Raw genomic sequence first — 21,905 nt, 5'->3', positions numbered from 1 at the left:
TTTGTGATTCAACGAAACCTTTTATTACCAAATTAAGATTCTCATTACTAGTTGAGATACTTGAGTTGGAGTGATAATTAAGGGGGAATAATCGAATTTGAAACCTCCAGGCACCATAGTTCCAGGCTCGATAACACCAGTCAGGTCCCCCAACCCCTACAGCTTTTTGGGGGGAGCAAAGCTCTCCCCAGACAGGCACATGCACCTCGGCCCCATCCCCTGCCTCAGCCCCCAAGACTGCGTAGGTACTCCGTCTCCCGCTGACACTTTGCAAAGTGTCAGTGTTTTAAAACTTCTCAGTTATGCATCTGGTAACTCAGGGTGACAGGGTCCGAGCATTCATACCCTATTTCGGCAAAATAACATTTGTAATAGCCGGACTTTCATGTGGAGATAGCAGATGGTGATAGATTCCGGCACCCGGTATATCTGCAGAAACGTCAGTCCAGTTCATAAGGAGTGCCTTAGTGGCAGTCACTTTATCAAGCATTTATAAAATCTGTGGTCTACAAGATACACGTGGCCCCACAGCACGCACTGAGCCTCCTGAGTTGTCTTTCATGGCTGTCGCAGTCAGACTTGAGCATCTATCTCTGAACAAGCGAAGGGTTATCACACTACGCCCCTCAGCCCCTGGGGTGCAGTCTGGCTGTCATCGCATAGTGGTACCTTCCAAACATGTCCTAGTTTCACGCATTTCATTCAACTCACGACAAATTTTTGCTGCAAAGTGTTCCGTTCAGTAGCATCCGAACGTCTACAACATGATACATTATTCATACATGATACATAATCGGGCCCGATTCACAGAACAAACTTAAGACAAAATCCTAAACTTACTACTTTTGGTATTCACAGAAGTTAGGATTTTGTCTTAAGACACACTTAAGACAGACTTAAGACAAAATACTAACTTAAGTCTGTCTTAAGAAAAAATCCTAACTTCTGTGAATACCAAAAGTAGTAAGTTTAGGATTTTGTCTTAAGTTAGTTCTGTGAATCGGGCCCATCCTGTCTGCTATGGAGGCGCTGCCTTTAGAATCAGAGCACCGAGCACAAGGCATTCTTATAACAGCTCCGAATTCATGCCCCCTGCAGGAGTGCCAGCGTCACCCCCAGTACCAATGCACTGGACGGACCGGCGATCCGGGCGGGGCGGGCGAGTGCCCCTCCTTGTCCCCCCTGTGGATGCCAATGTGGGTCAGGAGGGGGCTCTTGGGGAGCAGAGGGAGGCTCATGGGTCAGGAGGGGGCTCTTGGGGAACAGAGGGGGCTATTGGTGGGCAGAGGGGGGCTCTTAGGGAGCAGAGGGAGGCTCATGGGTCAGGAGGGGGCTCTTGGGGAGCAGAGGGGGCTATTGGCGAGCAGAGGGGGGCTCTTGGGGAGCAGAGGAAGGCTCATGGGCCAGGGGGGCTCTTGGGAAGCAGAGGGAGACTCATGGGTCAGGAGGGGGCTCTTGGGGAGCAGAGGGGCTCATGGTTCAGGAGGGGGCTATTGGGGAGCAGAGGGGGGCTCTTGGGGCAGGAGGGCGCTCTTGGGGAGCAGAGGGGGGCTCTTGGGGCAGGAGGGGGCTCTTGAGGAGCAGAGGGGGGCTCTTGGGGCAGGAGGGGGCTCTTGGGGAGCAGAGGGGGCTCTTGGGGCAAGAGGGGGCTCTTCGGGAGTAGAGGGGCTCATGTTTCTGGAGGGGGTTCTTGGGGAGCAGAGGGAGACTCATGGGTCAGGAGGGAGTTCTTGGGGAGCAGAGGGGCTCATGGTTCAGGAGGGGGCTATTGGGGAGCAGAGGGGGGCTCTTGGGACAGGAGGGCACTCTTGGGGAGCAGAGGGGGGCTCTTGGGGCAGGAGGGGGCTCTTGGGGAGCAGAGGGGGCTCTTGGGCAAGAGGGGGCTCTTGGGGAGCAGAGGGGCTCATGTTTCTGGAGGGGGTTCTTGGGGAGCAGAGGGGGACTCTTGTGGAGCAGAGGGGGTCTCTTGGGGTTGGAGGGGGCTCTTGGGGAGCAGAGGGGGGCTCATGGGTCAGGAGGTGGCTCTTGGGGAGCAGAGGGAGGCTCATGGGTCAAGAAGGGGCTCTTGGGGATCAGAGGGAGGCTCATGGGTCAGGAGGGGGCTCTTGGGGAGCAGAGGGGCTCATGGTTCAGGAGGGGGCTATTGGGGAGCAGAGGGGGCTCTTGGGGAGCAGAGGGGGGCTCATGGGTCAGGAGGTGGCTCTTGGGGAGCAGAGGGAGGCTCATGGGTCAAGAAGGGGCTCTTGGGGATCAGAGGGAGGCTCATGGGTCAGGAGGGGGCTCTTGGGGAGCAGAGGGGCTCATGGGTCAGGAGGGGGCTCTTGGTGAGCAGAGGGGCTCATGGTTCAGGGGGGGCTATTGGGGAGTAGAGGGGGCATATTGGGGCAGGAGCGGGTTCTTGAGGAGCAGAGGGGGGCTCATGGGTCAGGAGGTGGCTCTTGGGGAGCAGAGGGAGGCTCATGGGTCAAGAGGGGGCTCTTTGGGGATCAGAGGGGCTCATGGTTCAGGAGGGGGCTATTGGGGAGTAGAGGGGGGCATCCTGGTTCAGGAGGGGGCTATTGGGGAGCAGAGGGGGGCTCTTGGGGAGCAGAGGGAGGCTCATGGGTCAGGAGGGGGCTCTTGGGGAGCAGAGGGAGGCTCATGGGTCAGGAGGGGGCTCTTGGGGAGCAGATGGGCTCATGGTTCAGGAGGGGGCTATTGGGGAGCAGAGGGGGGCTCTTGGGGAGCAGAGGGAGGCTCATGGGTCAGGAGGGGGCTCTTGGGGAGCAGAGGGGCTTATGGTTCAGGAGGGGCTATTGGGGAGTAGAGGGGGGCATCTTGGGGCAGGAGGGGGTTCTTGGGGAGCAGAGGGGGACTCTTGTGGAGCAAAGGGGGGCTCTTGGGGTAGGAGGGGGCTCTTGGGGAGCAGAGGGGGCTCATGGGTCAGGGGGTGGCTCTTGGGGAGCGGAAGAGGGCTCTTGGGGCAGGAGGGGGCTCTTTCTGGAGCACGGGAAGGCTCATGGGTCAGGAGGGGTATCTTGGGGAGCAGAGGGAATCTCATGGGTCAGGAGGGTGCTCTTGGGGAGCAGAGGGGCTCATGGTTTAGGAGGGGGCTATTGGGGAGAAGAGGGAGGCTCATGGGTCAGGGGTGCTCTTGGGGAGCAGAGGGGGGCTCTTGGGGCAGGAGGGGGCTCTTGGGGAGCAGAGGAAGGCTCATGGGTCAGGAGGGGGCTCTTGGGGAGCAGAGGGAGGCTCATGGGTCAGGAGGGGGCTCTTGGGGAGCAGAGGGGCTCATGGTTCAGGAGGGGGCTATTGGGGAGAAGAGGGGCGCTTTTGGGACAGGAGGGGGCTCCTGGGGAGCAGAGGGGGGCTCATGGGTCAGGAGGGGGCTCTTGGGGAGCCGAGGGGGGCCCTTGGGGAGCAGAGGGGGGCTCTTGGGGCAGGAGGGGGCTCTTGCGGAGCAGAGGGGGGCTCATGGGTCAGGAGGGGGCTCTTGGGGAGCAGAGGGGGGCTCTTAGGGCAGGAGTGGGCTCTTGGGGATTAGAGAGGCTCATGGGTCAGGAGGGGGCTCTTGTGGAGCAGAGGGTGGCTCATGGGTCCGGAGGGGGCTCTTGGGGAGCAGAGGGGGGTCTTGGGGAGCAGAGGGGCTCATGGGTCCGGAGGGGGCTCTTGGGGAGCAGAGAGGAGGTCTTGGGGAGCAGAGGGGCTCATGGGTCAGGAGGGGGCTCTTGGGGAGCAGAGGGGCTCATGTGTCAGGATGGATCTCTTGTGGAGCAGACGGGGGCTCATGGTGAAGGAGAGGGCTCTTGGGGAACAGAGGGGCTCTTGGGGCAGGAGGGGGCTCTTTGGGCGCATAGGGGGCTCATGGGTCAGGGGTGGCTCTTTGGGATCAAAGGGGGGCTCTTGGTGCAGGAGGGGACTCTTGGGGAGCAGAGGTGGGCTCTTGGGGCAGGAGGGGGCTCTTGGGGCAGCAGAGGTGGGATCTTGGTGTAGAGGGGGCTCTTCGTCTTACCTCAGCTGAAGGACGAGGCAGCCTGGGTTTGTGGAGGGTCAGATGGAGGCGGTGGTGCCCTGCCCCAAGTGCCATTTATATGGCCGGGAGGCTGGCCTGGTGAGCCCCTGGCCCGGCCGCTCCAGGAGGGGCCCCATGGTCGGTTGGGGACTGAGGTCTGCCAGGAAGCACTCACAGGGCAGAGGAGACAAAAGCAAAAACAACAATTGATGGACAGAATGCAGAACAATGTCATACATTCACCCCAGTACAGAGATCTGGGCCTATATCAATAGTTTTTTTGCACTCCACACCACCCCAGTTCAGACATGGCCAAATGCAAATCAGCCTTGACCCTGTGCCTCATGGGAACAGTCCAGCCCGAACTGCCAAGCCATGTCTTTCCTGGACCGGAATCAAGCATCCTAGGACCGGTTTCTGGCTATCAGCCGTCTTCAGCCAGTATAGCTTGACTCCAGTGGTGTGGAGAGCATGGGACTCACGTCTGAGCATACCCATCCCACTAGGGGTGACAAATGCAAAAACAACAATTGATGGACAGAATGCAGAACAATGTCATACATTCACCACAGTACTGAGCTCTGGGCCTAATTCCATCGTTTTTTTGCACTCCACACCACCCTAGTTCAGACAGTGGTGTGGAGAGCATGGGACTCACGTCTGAGCATACCCATCATGGATGGATTTAGTCCCAGATCTCTGTACTGGGGTGAATGTATGACATTGTTCTGCATTCTGTCCATCACCTGTTGTTTTTTGCATTTGTCACCCCGAGTGAGACGGGTATGCTCAGACGTGAGTCCCGTGCTCTCCATGCCACTGGAATCAAGCTATTCAGGCTGATGAGGGCTGAAAGCCCGAAACCGGTCCTTAGATGCTTGTTTCCAGTCCAGGGAGGACCTGGCTTGGCAGTTCAGGCTGGACTGTTCCCATGGGGAACAGGGCCAAGACTGATTTGCATATGTCTGGGTTCAAACTGGATTGGCATGGTGAGCAAAAAAACGATGGATTTAGGCCCAGATCTCTGTACTGGGGTGAATGTATGACATTGTTCTGCATTCTGTCCATCACCTGTTGTTTTTTGCATTTGTCACCCCGAGTGAGACGAGTATGCTCAGACGTGAGTCCTGTGCTCTCCATGCCACTGGAATCAAGCTATTCAGGCTGATGAGGGCTGAAAGCCCGAAACCGGTCCTTGGATGCTTGTTTCCAGTCCAGGGAGGACCTGGCTTGGCAGTTCGGGCTGGACTGTTCCCATGGGGCACAGGGTCAAGACTGATTTGCATATGGCTGGGTTCAAACTGGAATGGCAGGGTGAGCAAAAAAACTATGGATTTAGGCCCAGATCTCTGTACTGGGGTGAATGTATGACATTGTTCTGCATTCTGTCCATCACCTGTTGTTTTTTGAAGAGGAGACAAAAACCTGCCAGACCTGGGCGGTCATGCCCAGCCTGCGCCCCGCACGCTGAGCTACGCAGCCCCACCTGGGGCTTCTCATTTCACCTGAAGGAGGAAAGGCCGAGCCAGCCACAGTGTTATTCCAACTACAGGGAGCTCGAACTCTGAAGAGCAACTCCCTTGATGGGGGGGCAGCTAAACTCGTGGGGGCACAGTCATGGCCAGTCAACCCCCACACCATAATATACTCTTCTACCCCCCCCCCCCCCCCACACACACTCGCCGTCGGCAGTGCTTTAATTGGGCCGGTACTGCTCCATAGGGAGGACCGGCACCTTTCAGACGCAAGCAGGTAATGCATGTAGGTCTGGCTTTAAAGGGATGTCGTATAACAATGTGAAGCATTGCAATTACATAGCATGGCAATGAATATTTGTGTTGAAGCAAAGAACTGTAGAATAGTATTGGCATAGGTAAAACATCGGGTGACAGATGGACTGCCAAGCTAGACCTAAAAATCCATGTAGGTTAATGATTATCCATCTTTCATCAATGCTCTTGCCAGAGAAGGTCAAACACCATCAATTAATCTAGTTATCAAAGACACTTTAAAAGCATTAAAATATCACGTGTGTGCTCCTGAAAGAATAAGCTCAGCCAGCTTGATAAACAAATACATTGGTCACCGTTGCCTAGACGGCAAGTCATTTTTTGTGGAAGCACACAACTTCTTTCCAATCAAAACAGATACTCCTGGCTCCCGGCATGTGAACGGAGCCAAAGCCCTACTCTAATGGTGCTCACATTATTGTCTGATGACAGTTACACTGTCAAGCTACACCATAAAAACTGGGAGCTTTATGGCTAGACTTGTTAACTTGCAATGAGGTCTGGTGGCTCAGTGGACTAAAGCAGTCACTGCAGGGGCCTGTGTTCGACCTCATGGTCACAGGTTCCAATCCCGGCGGGTCCACTCTGCTTTCATCCATTTAACGTCGATATAATGAGTACCATTGAGTTGGGTAACAATAAACATCTGTTATTCAGCGCCAGGACACCTTCGGGTTATCGTGTGCTTTACAGATGAATGAATAAATGAATGTATAAGTAGCCATGTGCTATACAAATGAATTGCATAGCGCATGGCTACTCTCGAGCATCCCAGCGCTGTAAGACCAGAGGACATAGAAAGACACTATTAGAACAAGAGTGTCTTTAATCGCTTCCTGAAAGCAAGATGGTTAGGCTCGTGCCTGATGTCATCTGGGAGTTTGTTCCATTCTTTGGCTGCGTGAACAGAGAGCCGCCGGCCACCCATCCGAGCCAACTTCACCCTGGGGGCTACCAGCAAGTTCCGCTGGTTAGATCTCAGAGATCTCACTGATAGATGGCGACGAAACAGGGGATCAAGAATGGACGGGCCAGCATTATGGATGGACTTATGCGCCAAGCACAGGGTTTTAAATATAATCCTTCCCTGGATGGGTAGCCAATGGAGAGATTGAAGTGCGGCCTTCGCTGAGCATCTTTTGGGGATTTTCATAAGCAGCCGAGCTGCACAATTCTGTACAGATTGCAGAATTTTTATGGTGCCGAGTGGGGCCCCCATATAGATGGCATTTGCATAATCCAGCCGCGACAAGATCAGCGACTGGACCAGCAATCGTCTAGCTTCAAATGGCAGGAGATCTAAAACTTTTGATACACCTGTTATGTTATGTTATTTTTACCCTTTAGCAGAAATTTGGATCAGGCCCAGAATATAAATTTAATGCAGATCTTTTTCCAAACGAAGCATATTAATCATTGTCAATTCAGTATGCTGCATTCACAATAACTAAATATTGGCACTTTGCTATGTTGCCACTATAATACTCTTCCTGTTCTGGGCATCTAAAGCTGTACACTAAAGAGAGACCCATTGCAGCCTATAATAATAGGTTCTACATATCTGTATGTGAATGTGTATGTCTGTTACTGTGAGCACATGCATCTGTGTGTCTATGTGTACCTCGTTGTGTCCATGTGTTGGCATGAGCCTGTGTATGCAGACATATACTTGCATGTTTGTGTTTATGTATGTTTGTGATTTGTGTGTGTCTGTGTGTAGGTGCCCTTTAATTCCTTTGCTGCAGGGGTTATTCCCCCGCTGTGCTGGGGAGGAGGGTGGCACACACAGGGCCCCGGTGCTGATGACAAGCTCAGCTCGTCATCAGCCACAGTGCTCATGTGCTGATGACGAGATGAGCTCGTCACGGTTGCGCCCGTTCCTAAGAACGATCAGCACAGCAGGGGAATTAGCCCCACGTGTGAGCGTTCTAATGGCCATGACGAGCTGAGCTCGTCATCAGCACACGAGCACCGTGGCAGATGACGAGCTGAGCTCGTCATCAGCATTGGAGGGTTTAAATAGGTATATGTGTGCGTCTGTATCTTTGTGTCTGCATGTGTGTGCTTAAGTGTGTATCTTGTATATGTGAGGATGTGCATCTGTCTGTGCCTCTGTGTTTATGCATGTCATTGAGTGCATGTGTACGCATATTTTTGAATGCCAGTTGTGCTTGTTTGTATGTGTGTGAACATGTTTGCACACATGTACATATGTATATATGTATATGTGAGCACAACACACTTAAGTGTGTATGCATATGCATATTGTTAAAAATTGGGTTTCTGGTTGGCACAAGTATGCCCCCTGTCGAAGCAGGATCCACAATCCAAGTCAGGGTAAGTCACAAAACACCCTAAATTATCCTGAGCACACCCTCTAGTGGTGTGGCACAGAGCAGTCAAGCTTAACCTAAGAGGCAATGTGTAAAGTATTTGTGCGACACTTCAAACATTAAAACACTGTAAACACCACAAAAGCAGTACCATCCAGGAAAGAAAAATAGAGAATTCATTTTATAAATAAAACAAGACCACAGTGACAAAAAGGCAGTAAGTAGAAGTTGAGATATGAATTTTCAAAGAATAAATGTAAAATAGCGCTTAGAAGGATGAAGCGTTTAAATGGGTTACCTGGTCCTGCTGGACCGAGGCAAAGTAAAAAGTTAAGGCTGACCACGATGGGTCACTGGTGGCTACAGGGACCTACTTGGGCTGCAAAACCATAGTACCTTGACCTGGGATACGTCATCACCTACAAAGATGTGAAGTGCAGCCGAGATGATGAGTTGGTGTCTAGCCACACAGTGGACAAGATGCATCGGTTTTCTTCATGGAACTGCGGCGATGCATTAGTTTTGAGTGTGAGACACTGGTTCCAAATGTGATGTGTGGCTCCTGCTCCTGCGGAAGGCGATGCACCTAGTCTGTTCCAGGCAAAAACAAAGATGTGGTGGTTTCAACTCATGAAGGGTGAAGATGTAACAGGTCAGATATGGATCCAGGACTGGGGTGACACCACTTGACAGGGCAGACTCACAGTTCATAGAGTCCAGATGCAGATGCCGTTAGTTGAAGTCTTTGATGTCCCCGAGACTTGGAACAGGTGGCAAGCCAGCAAGCCCTCAGAGTCATTCTGGGTTCAAGTGATGCAAGCCCAGTCCTTCTCATCCAGGCAGGAGAACAGCAGGTAGGAGGGCAGCTCGGCAAGGCAAGAGCACAGCAAGGAAAGAGTGCAGAAAAGCAGCAGTCTATCAGAGTGGCACTCCTTTCAGCAGCACAGCATTTGCTCTTCTTGGCAGTGGTCACAGGTCCGAAAGTGTACTGCAGTCATAGTGTTGGAGATACAGTACTTATATCTAATGGTGCCCTTGAAGTGGGGAAGATTACAAAGAAAGCTTTGAAGTGCACAGAGTTCCCCTCTTCCTGTCCTGCTTCAGACTCACTATAGGGGTTAATGCAGCCGTGTGTGGGGACAGGACACAGCCTATTTGAGCGTGAGTGTGAGCTTTGCCCAGTTCCTCCCTCCCATCTACCAGAAAGGCCTATCAAGTCACATCTAAGCTCCCTTTGTATGTGGGTGTCTAGAGGGAATACATTAAGCCCAGCCATCACCAAATCCAGACTGAACAGAAACAGGCAGCAGGCATCAAATGGCTTTTTCCAAAGGGAATTCTTGTCTTGACATAGTGTCAATTGGTGCCCTGCCCCTTTGGTAAGTAGGACCACTCTCTACAACTTTTTGAGTAATGTAGGTAAATGGCAACTTTCTAAACATGGCCATTGCTAATATGTAATTTAAAATCCAACTTCACCATAAATTGTGATTGTAAATTGTGAGTCCATTTACACCAAACTTGAAAAGTCTATCTCTTCACAATTGAGAATTACACTTAAAAGATGTAATAAGGTAATCCCAATGTTATCCTGTGGGAGAGATAGACCTTGCAGTAGTGAAAAACAAGATTGGGAGTTTTTCACTGCCAAGACATGTAAAACGTAAAAGTTAATGTCCTCCCTTTTAAATACATTGCACCCTGTCCTGTGGGTTAGACAGGGTCTCCCTTAGGGGTTACTTATATTTATAACAAGCATTTACAATGCAATTGGTTTGAAAGTGTGTGTGTGTGTGTGCGCTCATGTGTGTATATGGGTGTGTGCATGTGTGTTTGTATATGTGCGTGAGTGCTTGTGTGTTTGTGTGCATTCATGGGTGTGTGCATGCGTGTATGTGGGTGTTGATGTGAGTGTGTGTGCACGCTTGTGTATGTAGGTGTGGGCATGTGTGTGTATGTGTTTGGGCATGTGTGTTTGTGGGTGTAGGTTTGTGTGCGTATGTGTGTGTGTGCGCGTGTGCATATGCGCGCCTCAGCCAGAGATTGCGTTTTGGCTCAGGGGGATTAGACAGAGCACAGAGCCGAGAGTGCCCGCTGCCCACTGTGCGGAGAGGCATGCTCTGCCATCCATCGCTCTCAGTCTGGAGCAGCAGGACGCAGGCATGAGGCTCTCGCATCAGACTCGCTGAAGCACGCGCCACAATGGCTCCATCACTGCCCAGCTGAGGGGCTCCGCCGCCTCTAAGGACTGAAGGTGAGTGCCAGGAGTAGTGTGGGGTGTGGCGAGGCGGCGGGAGGCAGCAGGGCTCCCCTGTGCAGGTCAGCTTTGGAGACTGTGTACAGTACAAGCCAGGGATAGATGCAGATCCAGAGGGTCCCTAAGTAGGTCAGCGCGGCGGCAGCTGCTCCATTGTCCCCGCATATGGAACTGAACAACTCTGCTGAGGACGCGCAGGGCGGGGGGCTGCGCACGCGCTCCCTTTCTTCTGTAGTGTGCATGTCTCACGCACATCTCACGCACGTCCCTGTTTTCCAATGGGTTAAGACAGTGAAGAGTTCTTTTTAATTCGCAAAAACATTCATGATGGTACATGTACGGTCTCTGTGTCATCCCGGGCAGAGATATTAAAGTAAACACCTGGCGTCGATAGGACGTGGGCGGGACAGCCGTGTTGTGGACGACCTCTCCCCCCGCATCTGTGCATTCAATGTAAAGTACATAAGGAGGGTGCGCGTTGACTCCGCACCGTGCACGGAATAAGTGACACGTTGGCCGGCTCTAGGATTCGTTCTCAGATAGGAGTTGTATGCACACAGTTTAATTCCTCCCCCCGCCCAGTGTGCTCCCTTGCATCCCTTCAACCCCAGCTTGCATCCCTTCGGTGCTGCATCTGTTGCGAGTGTCCGGGCCGTCCAGGGGCCACTCGTGCGCCGCCTGCTGCGCGCCTCGGTGCGCTTGAGCGGGTGCCGGGGGTGATGGCCTGGAATGGAATCTGACAAATGACAGGAGTTTCGCACGAACTGCGCCGTGAAGCGTCGCTCTCTTTTATTCTCTCGCTCGCACCGTCGTTTCACAGTCACTGGCTGCTGCATTGTGTACTTCCCTCGGCTTGGACATCGGGGGGTGGAGGGGGGGGGGGGTGTTCGTGTGAATTGCTCTGAGGATGGAGGCCGCATGATATATACTCGTACAGCTGCTCGCCTTCAAAGAATTACCCTCACACTAGGCGCTTTGGCGGTGGGGGCCCCAAGTTAAATTGAGGGGGTGCAGGAGGGCTGCCGTGGGGACACTGAGCCTCCTGGGCCTGCAGGAGTCCGGGATATACCCAAAAGATCCTTGTTTGTTCTGACCTACCGCCCAGCGACGCATCGACGTCCTGCTTCTAAAGGTGGAAAGTCAAAGTTAAGTTTGTTTGGGTGTGGATGGGTTTGTTCCATATGTGGGCAAATTGTTGGTAAAGTGCTTTTAAAAGTGCAAGCCGCATAAGGAATATATTTATCATTTAGTGTTATCTGTTAATCTCTACGTGTATTTAAAGTATACATACAATATATATACAAGGTAAATCATATAGTTTGCACAAAAAGTGAAAAAAAGAAGTCTACGTTGCTGTATGTAGCCTTAAAGTGTCTTTATTATAGATGTGCTTGGTTTTCATAAGTAGATAGCCACAGCCAACGCGTTTCGCCCAGACATGGGCTTCTTCAGGGTGATTTCAAAATGTGGTAATCTCGCCAGGGGAGTTTAGTTAGGTCCGCATCTTATTCAAATCCGCGTCGGGACATAGGGTGAAAGAGGTGTTAACCTCTTTTGAATGAAGCACTAATAGTCCAATTAGTGAGAGGCCTCAAGTCTCCGTCTTCGTTATGATGATCCGTGTTAGAGGCAATATGCATTTGTGTAAAAAAACTCCAAGCACATCTATAATAAAGACACCTTAAGGCTACATACAGCAACGTGGACTTCTTTTTTTGCTTTTTGCGCTTACTATATGATTTACCTTGTATATATATTTCCTCTCATAAGCTTTGAATGACTGATATGATGTACCTCTGGATAAGATAGCCCCCTGGTGGAACATGTATCTGGACAAAATGACCTTGGTAGGAAATATTTCTTGAGAAGATGGCCCCCGTTAGCAGATGTTTCAGGAGAACATGGCCCGCTAGGAGATGTCTCTGCAAAAGAGGATGCTGGTAGAACATGTCTCTTTAGAAGATGGCCATGTTAGCAGATGTCTCTGGAGAAGTGGGTTCTGGTAGGCAATGTCTCCTTAGACAGAGTCTCCAGGATTTCGCAATTTGCAAAAAAATTGAGAAATGTGCAGTTTTGTAAAAAGGCCACACTTTTTACAAAAGTGCCCTAGAAATTTGGAGAATGGCACCCTCCTCTTATTAGTCCTGTGACCTTCTTGCCACTGGGCCAGTAATAGGAGTGAGGGGGTATGACAGTCCGAAAAGGAATGAATAAAATGCCCCCTAGGCCAGCTATGAGCCCCACGGGTAGCCGCCCCTATATTTAAGTATCTGAAGGTGCTGAGGCATTTCATGGCTCCCATGGCCAGGCCTTCCTCACTCATCATGAGAAGCCACGCATGGCTGGCTCAGAGGAATGTACAGCCATTGCACTCAATCAATCAATCAATCAAACAAATTTGTATAGCACGCTACTCACCCGTTAGGGTCTCAAGGCGTTGGAGGAAGGGGAGTCGCAACTGCTCGAACAGCCAGGACTTGAGTTGTTTCCTGAAGGACAGATGGTCCTGGGTCAGCCGTAGGTGGGTGGGGAGGGAGTTCCATGTCTTGGCCGCCAGGTAGGAGAAGGATCTTCCTCCGGTGGTGGCTCTGTGGATTCGTGGGACTGTGGCGAGGGCGAGGCTGGCGGATCGGAGCTGGCGGGTGGTTGTGTAGAAAGTGAGGCGGCTGTTGAGGTATTTGGGGCCCATGTGGTGGAGAGCCTAGTGTGCGTGGGTGAGGAGTCTGAACGTGATCCTCTTGCTGACGGGGAGCCAGTGGATGTCTTTCAGATGGGCAGAGATGTGGTTGTGACGGGGGATGACAAAGTCAAAGGGGAATCCCTGGAAATACTACTTTTTTTTATTCACTCTCTTATGTGTTGTATACCACACACATCCAAAACAAACCTGGTTATAAGTAGAAATGTTAAATTCCTATACAAAAATGTAACGTTTACACTCTTCTTTATTTGGTCATGAAACATGGATGAAAACTTTATCTTCCACATACAAATTAAAATTCAGAAAAGCTTCTTAAAAACATACATGATTAAAACATTGTCACAATTACAGTACATCACCTTATGGACAAATATTCACAAAATCTCATTGGTTGGATACAGATTAAATTTTAAAAAAACTTGGGAAACTTATTCATTACAAAATCACAGTACATCAATAAATCATAATTTAAAACTTAGAGAGAACCTAATCATCACAAAATCACAATACATCAGTTAATCAAACAAAGCCCCTTTCTACAAGTAGCTCAAAATGTTCTTGCTACGTATTTACTTGATCCAAAAAAGCCTTTCTATATTCGTTTGTAGGGGCTACAGTACCAATAATTTATGGATATCTGTTGTTCCCTGGGCTCTACTTGGATTCTATTTCAAACCAGTGCGTCAACGCGTTTCGGTGTCAAAAACATAGATATCATAACACCTTCTTCAGGACAGGACAGTTCTTGGGGTCACCGTTTTCAAAATATAGGATATCCATCTGGATATACAGAAGATAGATATCAGTGGGGATAACATGCTTAAGAGACTTTTCTTATCCTTATACACTACATGCAATTTATTTTACCCCTCATGGTTTTCACAATTATGTAAACTTCAAGATGACATTTCAACATTTTAGACATTTTCTCTTTATCTGGCCAGTCTACCCTTTGCTGGTGCACTTCATCTCTTCCATACCATATTTACATGATTTCACATTAGATAAAACAAAGAAGGGCTTTCTACTGCCTCCGTTACATTTTAGTGGTGGTTTCAGATATAGGCTCACACAGTCAAAGCACACATTCTCACCTCTGATCGCTCCTCGCCTTCCTTCTAGTGAAATGCCACGGGGGGGGGATACTACTCTGGGGTTGATCTCCTAACCTGTGCGCTGGTGCGCTGATGTGCTTCAGGTTCAATGTCTATTTGGGCATATAAAACAGGCGGTTTAGATGTTTTCCGGGGGATGCCCAGGATGAGTCGTGCCAAAGCGTTCTGTATGCATTGGAGTCTTTTCTAAGGTTTGGCTGTGGTTCCAGCATAGAGGGTGTTCCCGTAAATCCAGTCGGCTGGTGAAGAGGGCCTGGGTGACCGTCTTCCTGGTTTTGGTGGGGATCCACCGGAAGATCTTTCAGAGCATGCGTAGGGTGTTGAAACAGGTTGACGAGATGGCGTTGACTTGCTTGGTCATCGTGAGGGAGGAGTCCAGGATGAAGCCCAGGTTGCGAGCATGGTCTGTTGGCTTGGGGGCGGTGCCCAGAGCAGGGGGCCACCAGGAGTTGTCCCAGGCAGCGGAGGATGGTCCCAGTATGAGGACTTCCGTCTTGTCTGAGTTCAGTTTCAGGCGGCTGAGCTTCATCCATTCCACAACGTCTTTCATTTCTTCCTGAAGGCTGGCTCTGGCGTTGGCGCGGTCGTTGGTGAGGGAGAGGATCAGCTGGGTGTCGTCAGCGTAGGAGATGAAGTTTATGTTGTGTTGGTGTGCGATGGCTGCGAGGGGGCTCATGTAGACGTTGAAGAAGGTGGAGCTGAGCGAGGATCCTTGCGGGACGCCGCAGATGACTTCAGTGGTTGCGGATCGGAATGGGGGGAGGCGGACTCTCTGGGTTCTTCCGGCGAGAAACGAGATGATCCACTCCAAGGCCGTTCCTTGGATTCCAGTGTTGTTGAGGCGATGTATCAGGGTGCGGTGGTATACGGTGTCGAAGGTTGCTGAGAGATCCAGGAGGATGAGGGCCGCTGTTTCCCTGTTGTCGAGCAGGGACCTGATGTCGTCAGTAGCTGCGATGAGGGCGGTCTCGGTGCTGTGGTTTGCTCGGAAGCCTGACTGAGAGGGGTCGAGGGATCCGTTTGTCTCAAGGAAGGCGTAAAGTTGTTTGTTGAAGGTCTTCTCGATTACTTTGGCAGGAAAAGGGAGGAGCGAGATGGGGCGGAAGTTCTTGAGGTCCGTGGGGTCCGTGGTGGGTTTCTTTAGGAGGGCGCTGAGCTCTGCATGTTTCCAGCTCTCCGGGAAGGTGGCGGATGCGAAGGAGCAGTTAATGATGTCTCAGAGTTGGGGTGTGATGATGGAGTCAGCTTTGTTAAAGATATGGTGCTGGCATGGGTTGATAGGGGTGCCGGAGTGGATGGTGTTCATCCTGCGGGTGGTGTCTTCGGTGCTGACCGAGGTCCAGGTGCAGAGGGTGGTGGTGGGGGCGCTGGTTCAGTGGTTGGGTACGTGGTCTGTGCGCCAAAGCCGTTGTGTATGTCGGCGATCTTGCGGTGAAAGAACGAGGCGAGTGAGTCGCAGAGGTCTTGCGAGGGTGTGATGTCGTTGTTGCAGGCGCTGGGGTTGGAGAGCTCTTTAACGATGCTGAAGAGTTCCTTGCTGTTGTGGGTGTTGTTGTCCAGTCGTTCTTTGAATGTTGTCCTTTTGGTGGTGCGGATCAGCGGGTGGTGTTTGCGGGTGGCGTTCTTGAGGGCTGTCATGTTTTCTGTTGTCTGGTTCGTGGCGCCAGGCTTTCTCGAGGGTGCGGCAGGTTTTCTTGGAGTTTTTGAGGTCGTTGGTGAACCACAAGGCTTTCTTGCTGCTGGGTCTGCTGGGAGGGTTCTTCAGTGGTGCAAGGTCATCGGCGCAGTTGGTGAGCCACTGTGTGAGGTTGCGGGCTGCTTCGTTGGGGTCCGTTGTGTTGGTGGGAGGGTTCTGGCTAAGGAAGGTGGTGAGCTGGTTGGCGGTGATCTGACATCACCTTTCCAGTGGGTCAAAGTGTTACAACCTGCATGCCAGATATGATCGTTTTTTAAACCCATTGGCATTGGGGCGATGAGGGGAAGCCTTCCGTTATTGTGTCAACAAAATAAACCACTAAATAACCAAGCAAGAAAGTTTACCACTAGCCGTATTTTGATACAGTGGGTCCTGGACGGAACTGCAAAAAATGGATATAACAAATGAGAAACAATGTTTTCTCCCTTAAAAGTACAGTGTTCTTGGGAGACGAAAAAATAAATGATCGCTATGCTTTGTCACTCAACTATTCCGTTACCAACTCCAGACTTCAAAGTCTTGACAGACAAATAAATTATCATCTAGATCATGGCACACTCTGTAAGAGTGCCATACTCTGTTATTTATTGCACCTTATTGCACAAAAACAATCCTCAGAGGTCTTTTCCTTCTTCAGCGCACAGAGAAACAGGAAAAAAGTGGCGAAATAAAGTTTTTCTCCCCATTATGCCTCACCTCGGGAGTCGTAAGGTGTTGGCACTTCATGAGGTTTACATAGTCTTGTAAATCTGGAGAAGCATCAAACTCCATTGGTGTTGCGTGTGAAAACCCACCACAACACTCTTGGTACACTTCCCTATTGCAGAGTAAGGCTTTTTGCAGCACACCATTAAGTCCCTATTCAGTCTTCATTATAATCAGCACTTCTTGGGCTATAAGTAACCCCCTAATGGACAATTGATACAAATCAATAACACTAATCAGAGAACAAAGATCCAGATAGGTCAATATTCTTGTTTTTCAGAAATCCTTCATTTGCATATAGAAAACGTAAAAAACTCCCAGCACATGGTTTGCTGACACGTGTTTCGTCTTTTTGTAAGACTTTCTCAAGGCATGAACACTTGTTTCAGGTGCAATGTTTGTGACTGGACTATTAAGATCATCAAAAGAGCTAGTATATACAGAGCCGGAATCGCCAAACTGCTGCTGTATGTTCCCAAATCAATTCCTAATATCACAGAAGGAATTCCCAGCAGGATCCTGGTATTTCTTATAGGGAGGATCAGTATATCAGCGAGTTGCAAAAATTTGACATGGTTAGTCAGTTGGGCCACTGGACTTCTGAATCTCCTGCAATGTGTGTGCAGGTATCAGGATCAATAATGCTGCGGCGTCCTTATTAATCCTGGGCAGTCCCTCTACCGGTGAAAAATCTTGTCCCCGCTCCGATACGAGTTGAGATCTCACAAGGGAGGATTATGTGTTAGATTGAGGGGATGCAAGAGGGCTGTCGTGGAGACACTGAGCCACCTGGGCCTGTAGGAGTCCAGGATATACCAAAAGATCCTTGCTTGTTCTGACCTACCACCCAGTGATGCATCGATGTCCTGCTTATAAAGGTGAAAAGTCAAAGTTAAGTTTGTTTGTGGTGTGGATGGGTTGGTTCAAAATGTGGGCAAATTGTTGGTAAAGTGCTTTTAAAAGTGCAAGCCGCATAAGGAATATATTTATCAATTAGTTTTAAGTGTTCATCTCTACTTGTATTTAAAGTGCTCGACACCTCAAAGATTATACAGATATCAGTGAAGGAAAATACATTTAGCATGAATTTATGTTTTGGTATGTTATTTTAATTTGAAACACACGCAGATACTCGTGAGTGTCCCGGCACAGGACACAAGTGAAGTGCACGCACCAAAAATGCAGATGCAGATTGGCGTGTAGGCCTAAAGTGAGAGACAAGTGTGCACCGCTTGCATCGAACAAACCCGAAGCCAGAGCTCTGACCACATTGACACCCAGTGGAAGGGAGGAGGAGGAAGTGGACCCCTGTAGGAGATATTTCTGGAGAAGAGGGAACCAATAGGAGGTGTCTCTAGAGAAGATGGCCTGGTAGGAAATATCTCTGGAGAGAAGTTCACCAGTAGGAGATGTCTCTACAGGAGATGACCCAGTAGGCCATCAGGCAGAAGATATCTCTGGAGCAGATAATCCCTAGTGGAGTACTTCTCTGGAGCAGATGGTCACTGATAGGATATTTCTCTGGAGAAGATTAAACTGCTAGGATAGGCCTCTGGGTAAGATAGTCCCCTGGTAGGTGATGTCTCTGGACAAGATGACCTTGGTAGGAAATATCTCTGGAGAAGATGGCCCCTGTTAGCAGATGTTTCTGGAGAACATGTCCCTGCTAGGAGATGTCTCTGCAAAAGAGGGTGCCTGTAGGACATGTTTTTTTAGAAGATGGCACTTTTAGCAGATGTCTTTGGAGGAGATGGCCCTATTAGGTGTCTCTGGAGATGACGGGCCCTGTTAGATGTCTCTGGAAAAGATGGCCCCCATTAGTAGATGTTTCTGGAGAACATGGCTCTCTAGGCGAATTTAAAGAGGAACACCATAGCCAGGGTTTCTCTTTAATAATAAGAATCGATTTCTACCTAAATTATCCCTCTTTGCAATATTAATCTATGCTCTAATCTATACTTTGCTGTGTGCATGCAGCTCTTTGATGGACGTTATTAGCTCACTGTGCTATATTTGGATTTTAACTTATAAATTGCAAATAATAAAAGGATGTCTGTTTTAAAAGCATTAACCCACTGACCTATTTATATTATATGCACTTTGTAATCTGCATGGAACACATTCTTTGGAACAGGCATATTAATCCTCTGTGCTACTTTAAAGTGTGTCAAAACCTAAAATAGATAAAACTCTGCTCTCTCTCTCAAGGAAGAACATTAATCACAGGGGTAAACTTATCTTGATGTGTATTTAGTGCCTGGAAATTGCTGGATAAAAGGAACGCGATAGCAGGTGCTAGAAAACAATCGAAAAAAACTGCAAACACAGCACCCACGGAACACAATATAGACAGTAGCAAGATCTTCACAGCTCGCCCAGAATCTGTGATTCCTTTTGTTTGGATAAACTGTGGTGGAGAATTTGAACTCAGAGCAGAGCAGGTTGATCTTCAGTTTAGATGGCAACCTGCATGCACCACAACAATACACAGCCTTGACACCAGCCACTTCCTGGGGAACCAGATTATTCAGTACAGACTGGCTTCTGCATGGGAACAAAGGCCCAGCAGTGAGGCTTTCTGGTCATTCTTCCAGTTCAGACCCATTCAGGTTATTCGGCTGCGCACTGTACCCACGGGTGGTTGGGGTTACATTTGATGCTGTAACATTGGGCCCACACCCCGGGGCGGCTCTCATTCTGGCAGGCAGTGGAGCTTTCAGCAAGCCTCATTGTTTCAGAAGAGTGGGAATGTTTTCCCGCTAGCGCCAGAGTTTTAACACCTGCTGCACATGAAATGCAGTCTCTGTACTTTCACCACTTCACTGAATAACCTGTGATGGCTTCCAAGAATAAAGGCTGACAATCACAAACCTAATGTTTTAAACCCTTTTGCAGAGTTGCAAAGTAATCAATTGTCCTCTGCACCATCAGGATTCAAGCAAGCCGGGCCGAAGACGGCTGTAATGCCAGAAACAGGTCCCCGGAAGCTTGTTTCCTTTCCAGTAAAAGAATTGGCTTGGTAGTTTGGTCTGCCCTGTTCCCATGATGCACTCGGCAAGGGACAGACTAATTTGCATGTAGCCAGGTTCTGAGCTGGGATGATGCAGTGAGCTAAAAAACGGTGATGGATCAAGCCCTGACCTGTTGACTGGGTAGGAGTGTTCTGCTTAATTCAGATACTCTGTCCATCACCACCCCCTTTTCTGAATTGTTTTGTCCACCATAAGCGTGGAAGGGTATGCTCAGATGTGAGTCCCTTGCTCACTGCACCGTCAGGATTCAAGCAAGCCGGGCCGAAGACGGCTATAATGCCAGAAACCGGTCCCCGGAAGCTTGTTTCCTTTCCAGTAAAAGAATTGGCTTGGTAGTTTGGTCTGCCCTGTTCCCATGATGCACTGGGCCAGGGACAGACTAATTTGCATGTAGCCAGGTTCTGAGCTGGGATGGTGCAGTGAGCTAAAAAACGGTGATGGATCAAGCCCTGATCTGTTGACTGGGTAGGAGTGTTCTGCTTAATTCAGAAACTCTGTCCTTCACCACCCCCTTTTCTGAATCTATGCCTGGCTAGCATCAATTGTAGTTGCTGGAGCCTATAAACCATTTTACTTTGCTTTATGGGTTTTCGGATTATCCCAGCAGTGAATGGGTGTCAATTGCACTCGTCTATTATTGCTGCCTCTAATCCGTCCACTACTTCCGACCAGAAGTTATTGACCTAGCGGCATTCCCAAACCAAATGCAACTAGCTGTCCCTTTCTTCATGGATCCTGGGGAAGGAGGTTGATCTATTTGGGGTCATGCAATGTAATGTCTCTGGGGTAAAAAAACCAACAAAACTCGCCTAGAGGACTTGGTACGGGCACCTGTTTACCGATACAGGAAGAGATCGACAGTGAACATATATCAATTGCGAAGGAGCTCGTAGTATACATAGCTGGCTGAATACTTTATGGGCCGAGGACCCGCTGTGGGCATTGAAAACTGTGCAACACTTTGGGGTGAATTGAACTTGGTTGAAAGGAAAGTGACGGACCCAATGTTATGTTATGTTATGTTATGTTAAATGACACTTTTTAAGCGCACTGACACCAGAGGTTTCTTGGCGCTAATTGACAGAACAAAAACAGAGTCCCAAGGCAGAAACTAACCGGTTTTGGAGAACAGAAACGTTTTTAAGAGCTTCCTGAATTGGAGTAGGGAACTAATGGATTTAATGGCCATTGGAAGAGAATTCCAGAATTTAGGTGCGAGGTGGGCAACGCGACGGCCCCCGACCTTGCTGGTTTTGAATTTGGGAGTGACAAGTATGTGATGATGAGCTGACCGGAGGTTACGCGCAGGTTGATACGGAGTGATCAGTGAATTAAGAAAAGCTGGACTGGTGCAGTGGAGAGATTTGAACGTAAGACAGCCCAGCTTGAAGGCCGTCCTCTGTTCTACTGGCAACCAATGGAGCTTATGAAGCAAAGGCTTCGCAGACTGCCATTTTGGGACTTTGTAAATAAGGCGGGCTGCCTGGTTCTGCACGACCTGGAGACGGCCCACAAGAGAACATGGGAGTCCGTGATAGAGGGAGTTAGAAAAGTCCAGGCGGGAAAGAACCAGGGACATGACAACCTGGGCCAGTGCCGCATGTAGTAGTAGGTGCCTGATCTTCCGGATCTTTCGGAGCTGGAACATACACGAAGAGATCGTGGCACCTACTTGGGCTTTAAGCGAGAGCTCGGCATCGATTGTAACTCCAAGGCTCTTCACCGTCTTGGCAGGAGCAGGAGGGGGGCCAAGCTCACTGGGCCAGAACTGCTGACCCCAGTAAGCAACACTGGAGCCAGGGAGAAGGAGCTCAGTCTTCCCAGGATTAAGTTTTAGTTGGTCATGATTCATCCACTGCTGAATGTGGGTCATACTAGAGTGAAAGTTATTGACAGCATGTGAAGAATGAAGCGGGAGGACAATCTGCAGATCGTCCGCATAGTTGAAAACTGTAACGTCCCATCTTTGAAGTGAGTGGATGAGGGGGCGGAGGTACAGATTAAATAATAAGGGGGAAAGGGAGGAACCTTGGGGGACACCACAGGTAATGGGGGTTTTGGACGCAGTGAATGATCCCAAACGAACGGCTTGGGTTCTGCCAGTAAGAAATGACTCTACCCACCCAAGAGCGGGGCCCTGGATGCCAGCCTGTTCGACACGGTGGAGAAGGATGTTGTGATCCACCGTGTCGAACGCGGCAGATAGATCCAGGAGTACCAGGGCCTGAGGGCTTCCCGCATCAGCATTCCTCCTCAGGGTATCCAGAACAGCCAGAATTACAGCT

At 49.9% G+C, this 21,905-nt stretch overlaps 1 protein-coding gene across 1 annotated transcript in view; it reads right to left on the bottom strand.

Moving 5' to 3' along the window:
• Positions 1-21,493, bottom strand: part of LOC147700601 (transient receptor potential cation channel subfamily V member 6-like) — a 148,773-nt gene extending 127,280 nt beyond the window's left edge. The window contains exon 1 of the mRNA XM_086929142.1: positions 21,293-21,493. Coding sequence (XP_086785268.1) covers positions 21,293-21,493 — 201 coding nt within the window. The remainder of the gene's footprint in view (positions 1-21,292) is intronic.
• Positions 21,494-21,905: the final 412 nt, after the last annotated feature.

Source organism: Lissotriton vulgaris, chromosome 7 (assembly GCF_964263255.1).
Source record: "Lissotriton vulgaris chromosome 7, aLisVul1.2, whole genome shotgun sequence".
Classification (NCBI taxonomy): domain Eukaryota; kingdom Metazoa; phylum Chordata; class Amphibia; order Caudata; family Salamandridae; genus Lissotriton; species Lissotriton vulgaris.
This window is presented reverse-complemented; position numbering and strand designations above follow the sequence as displayed.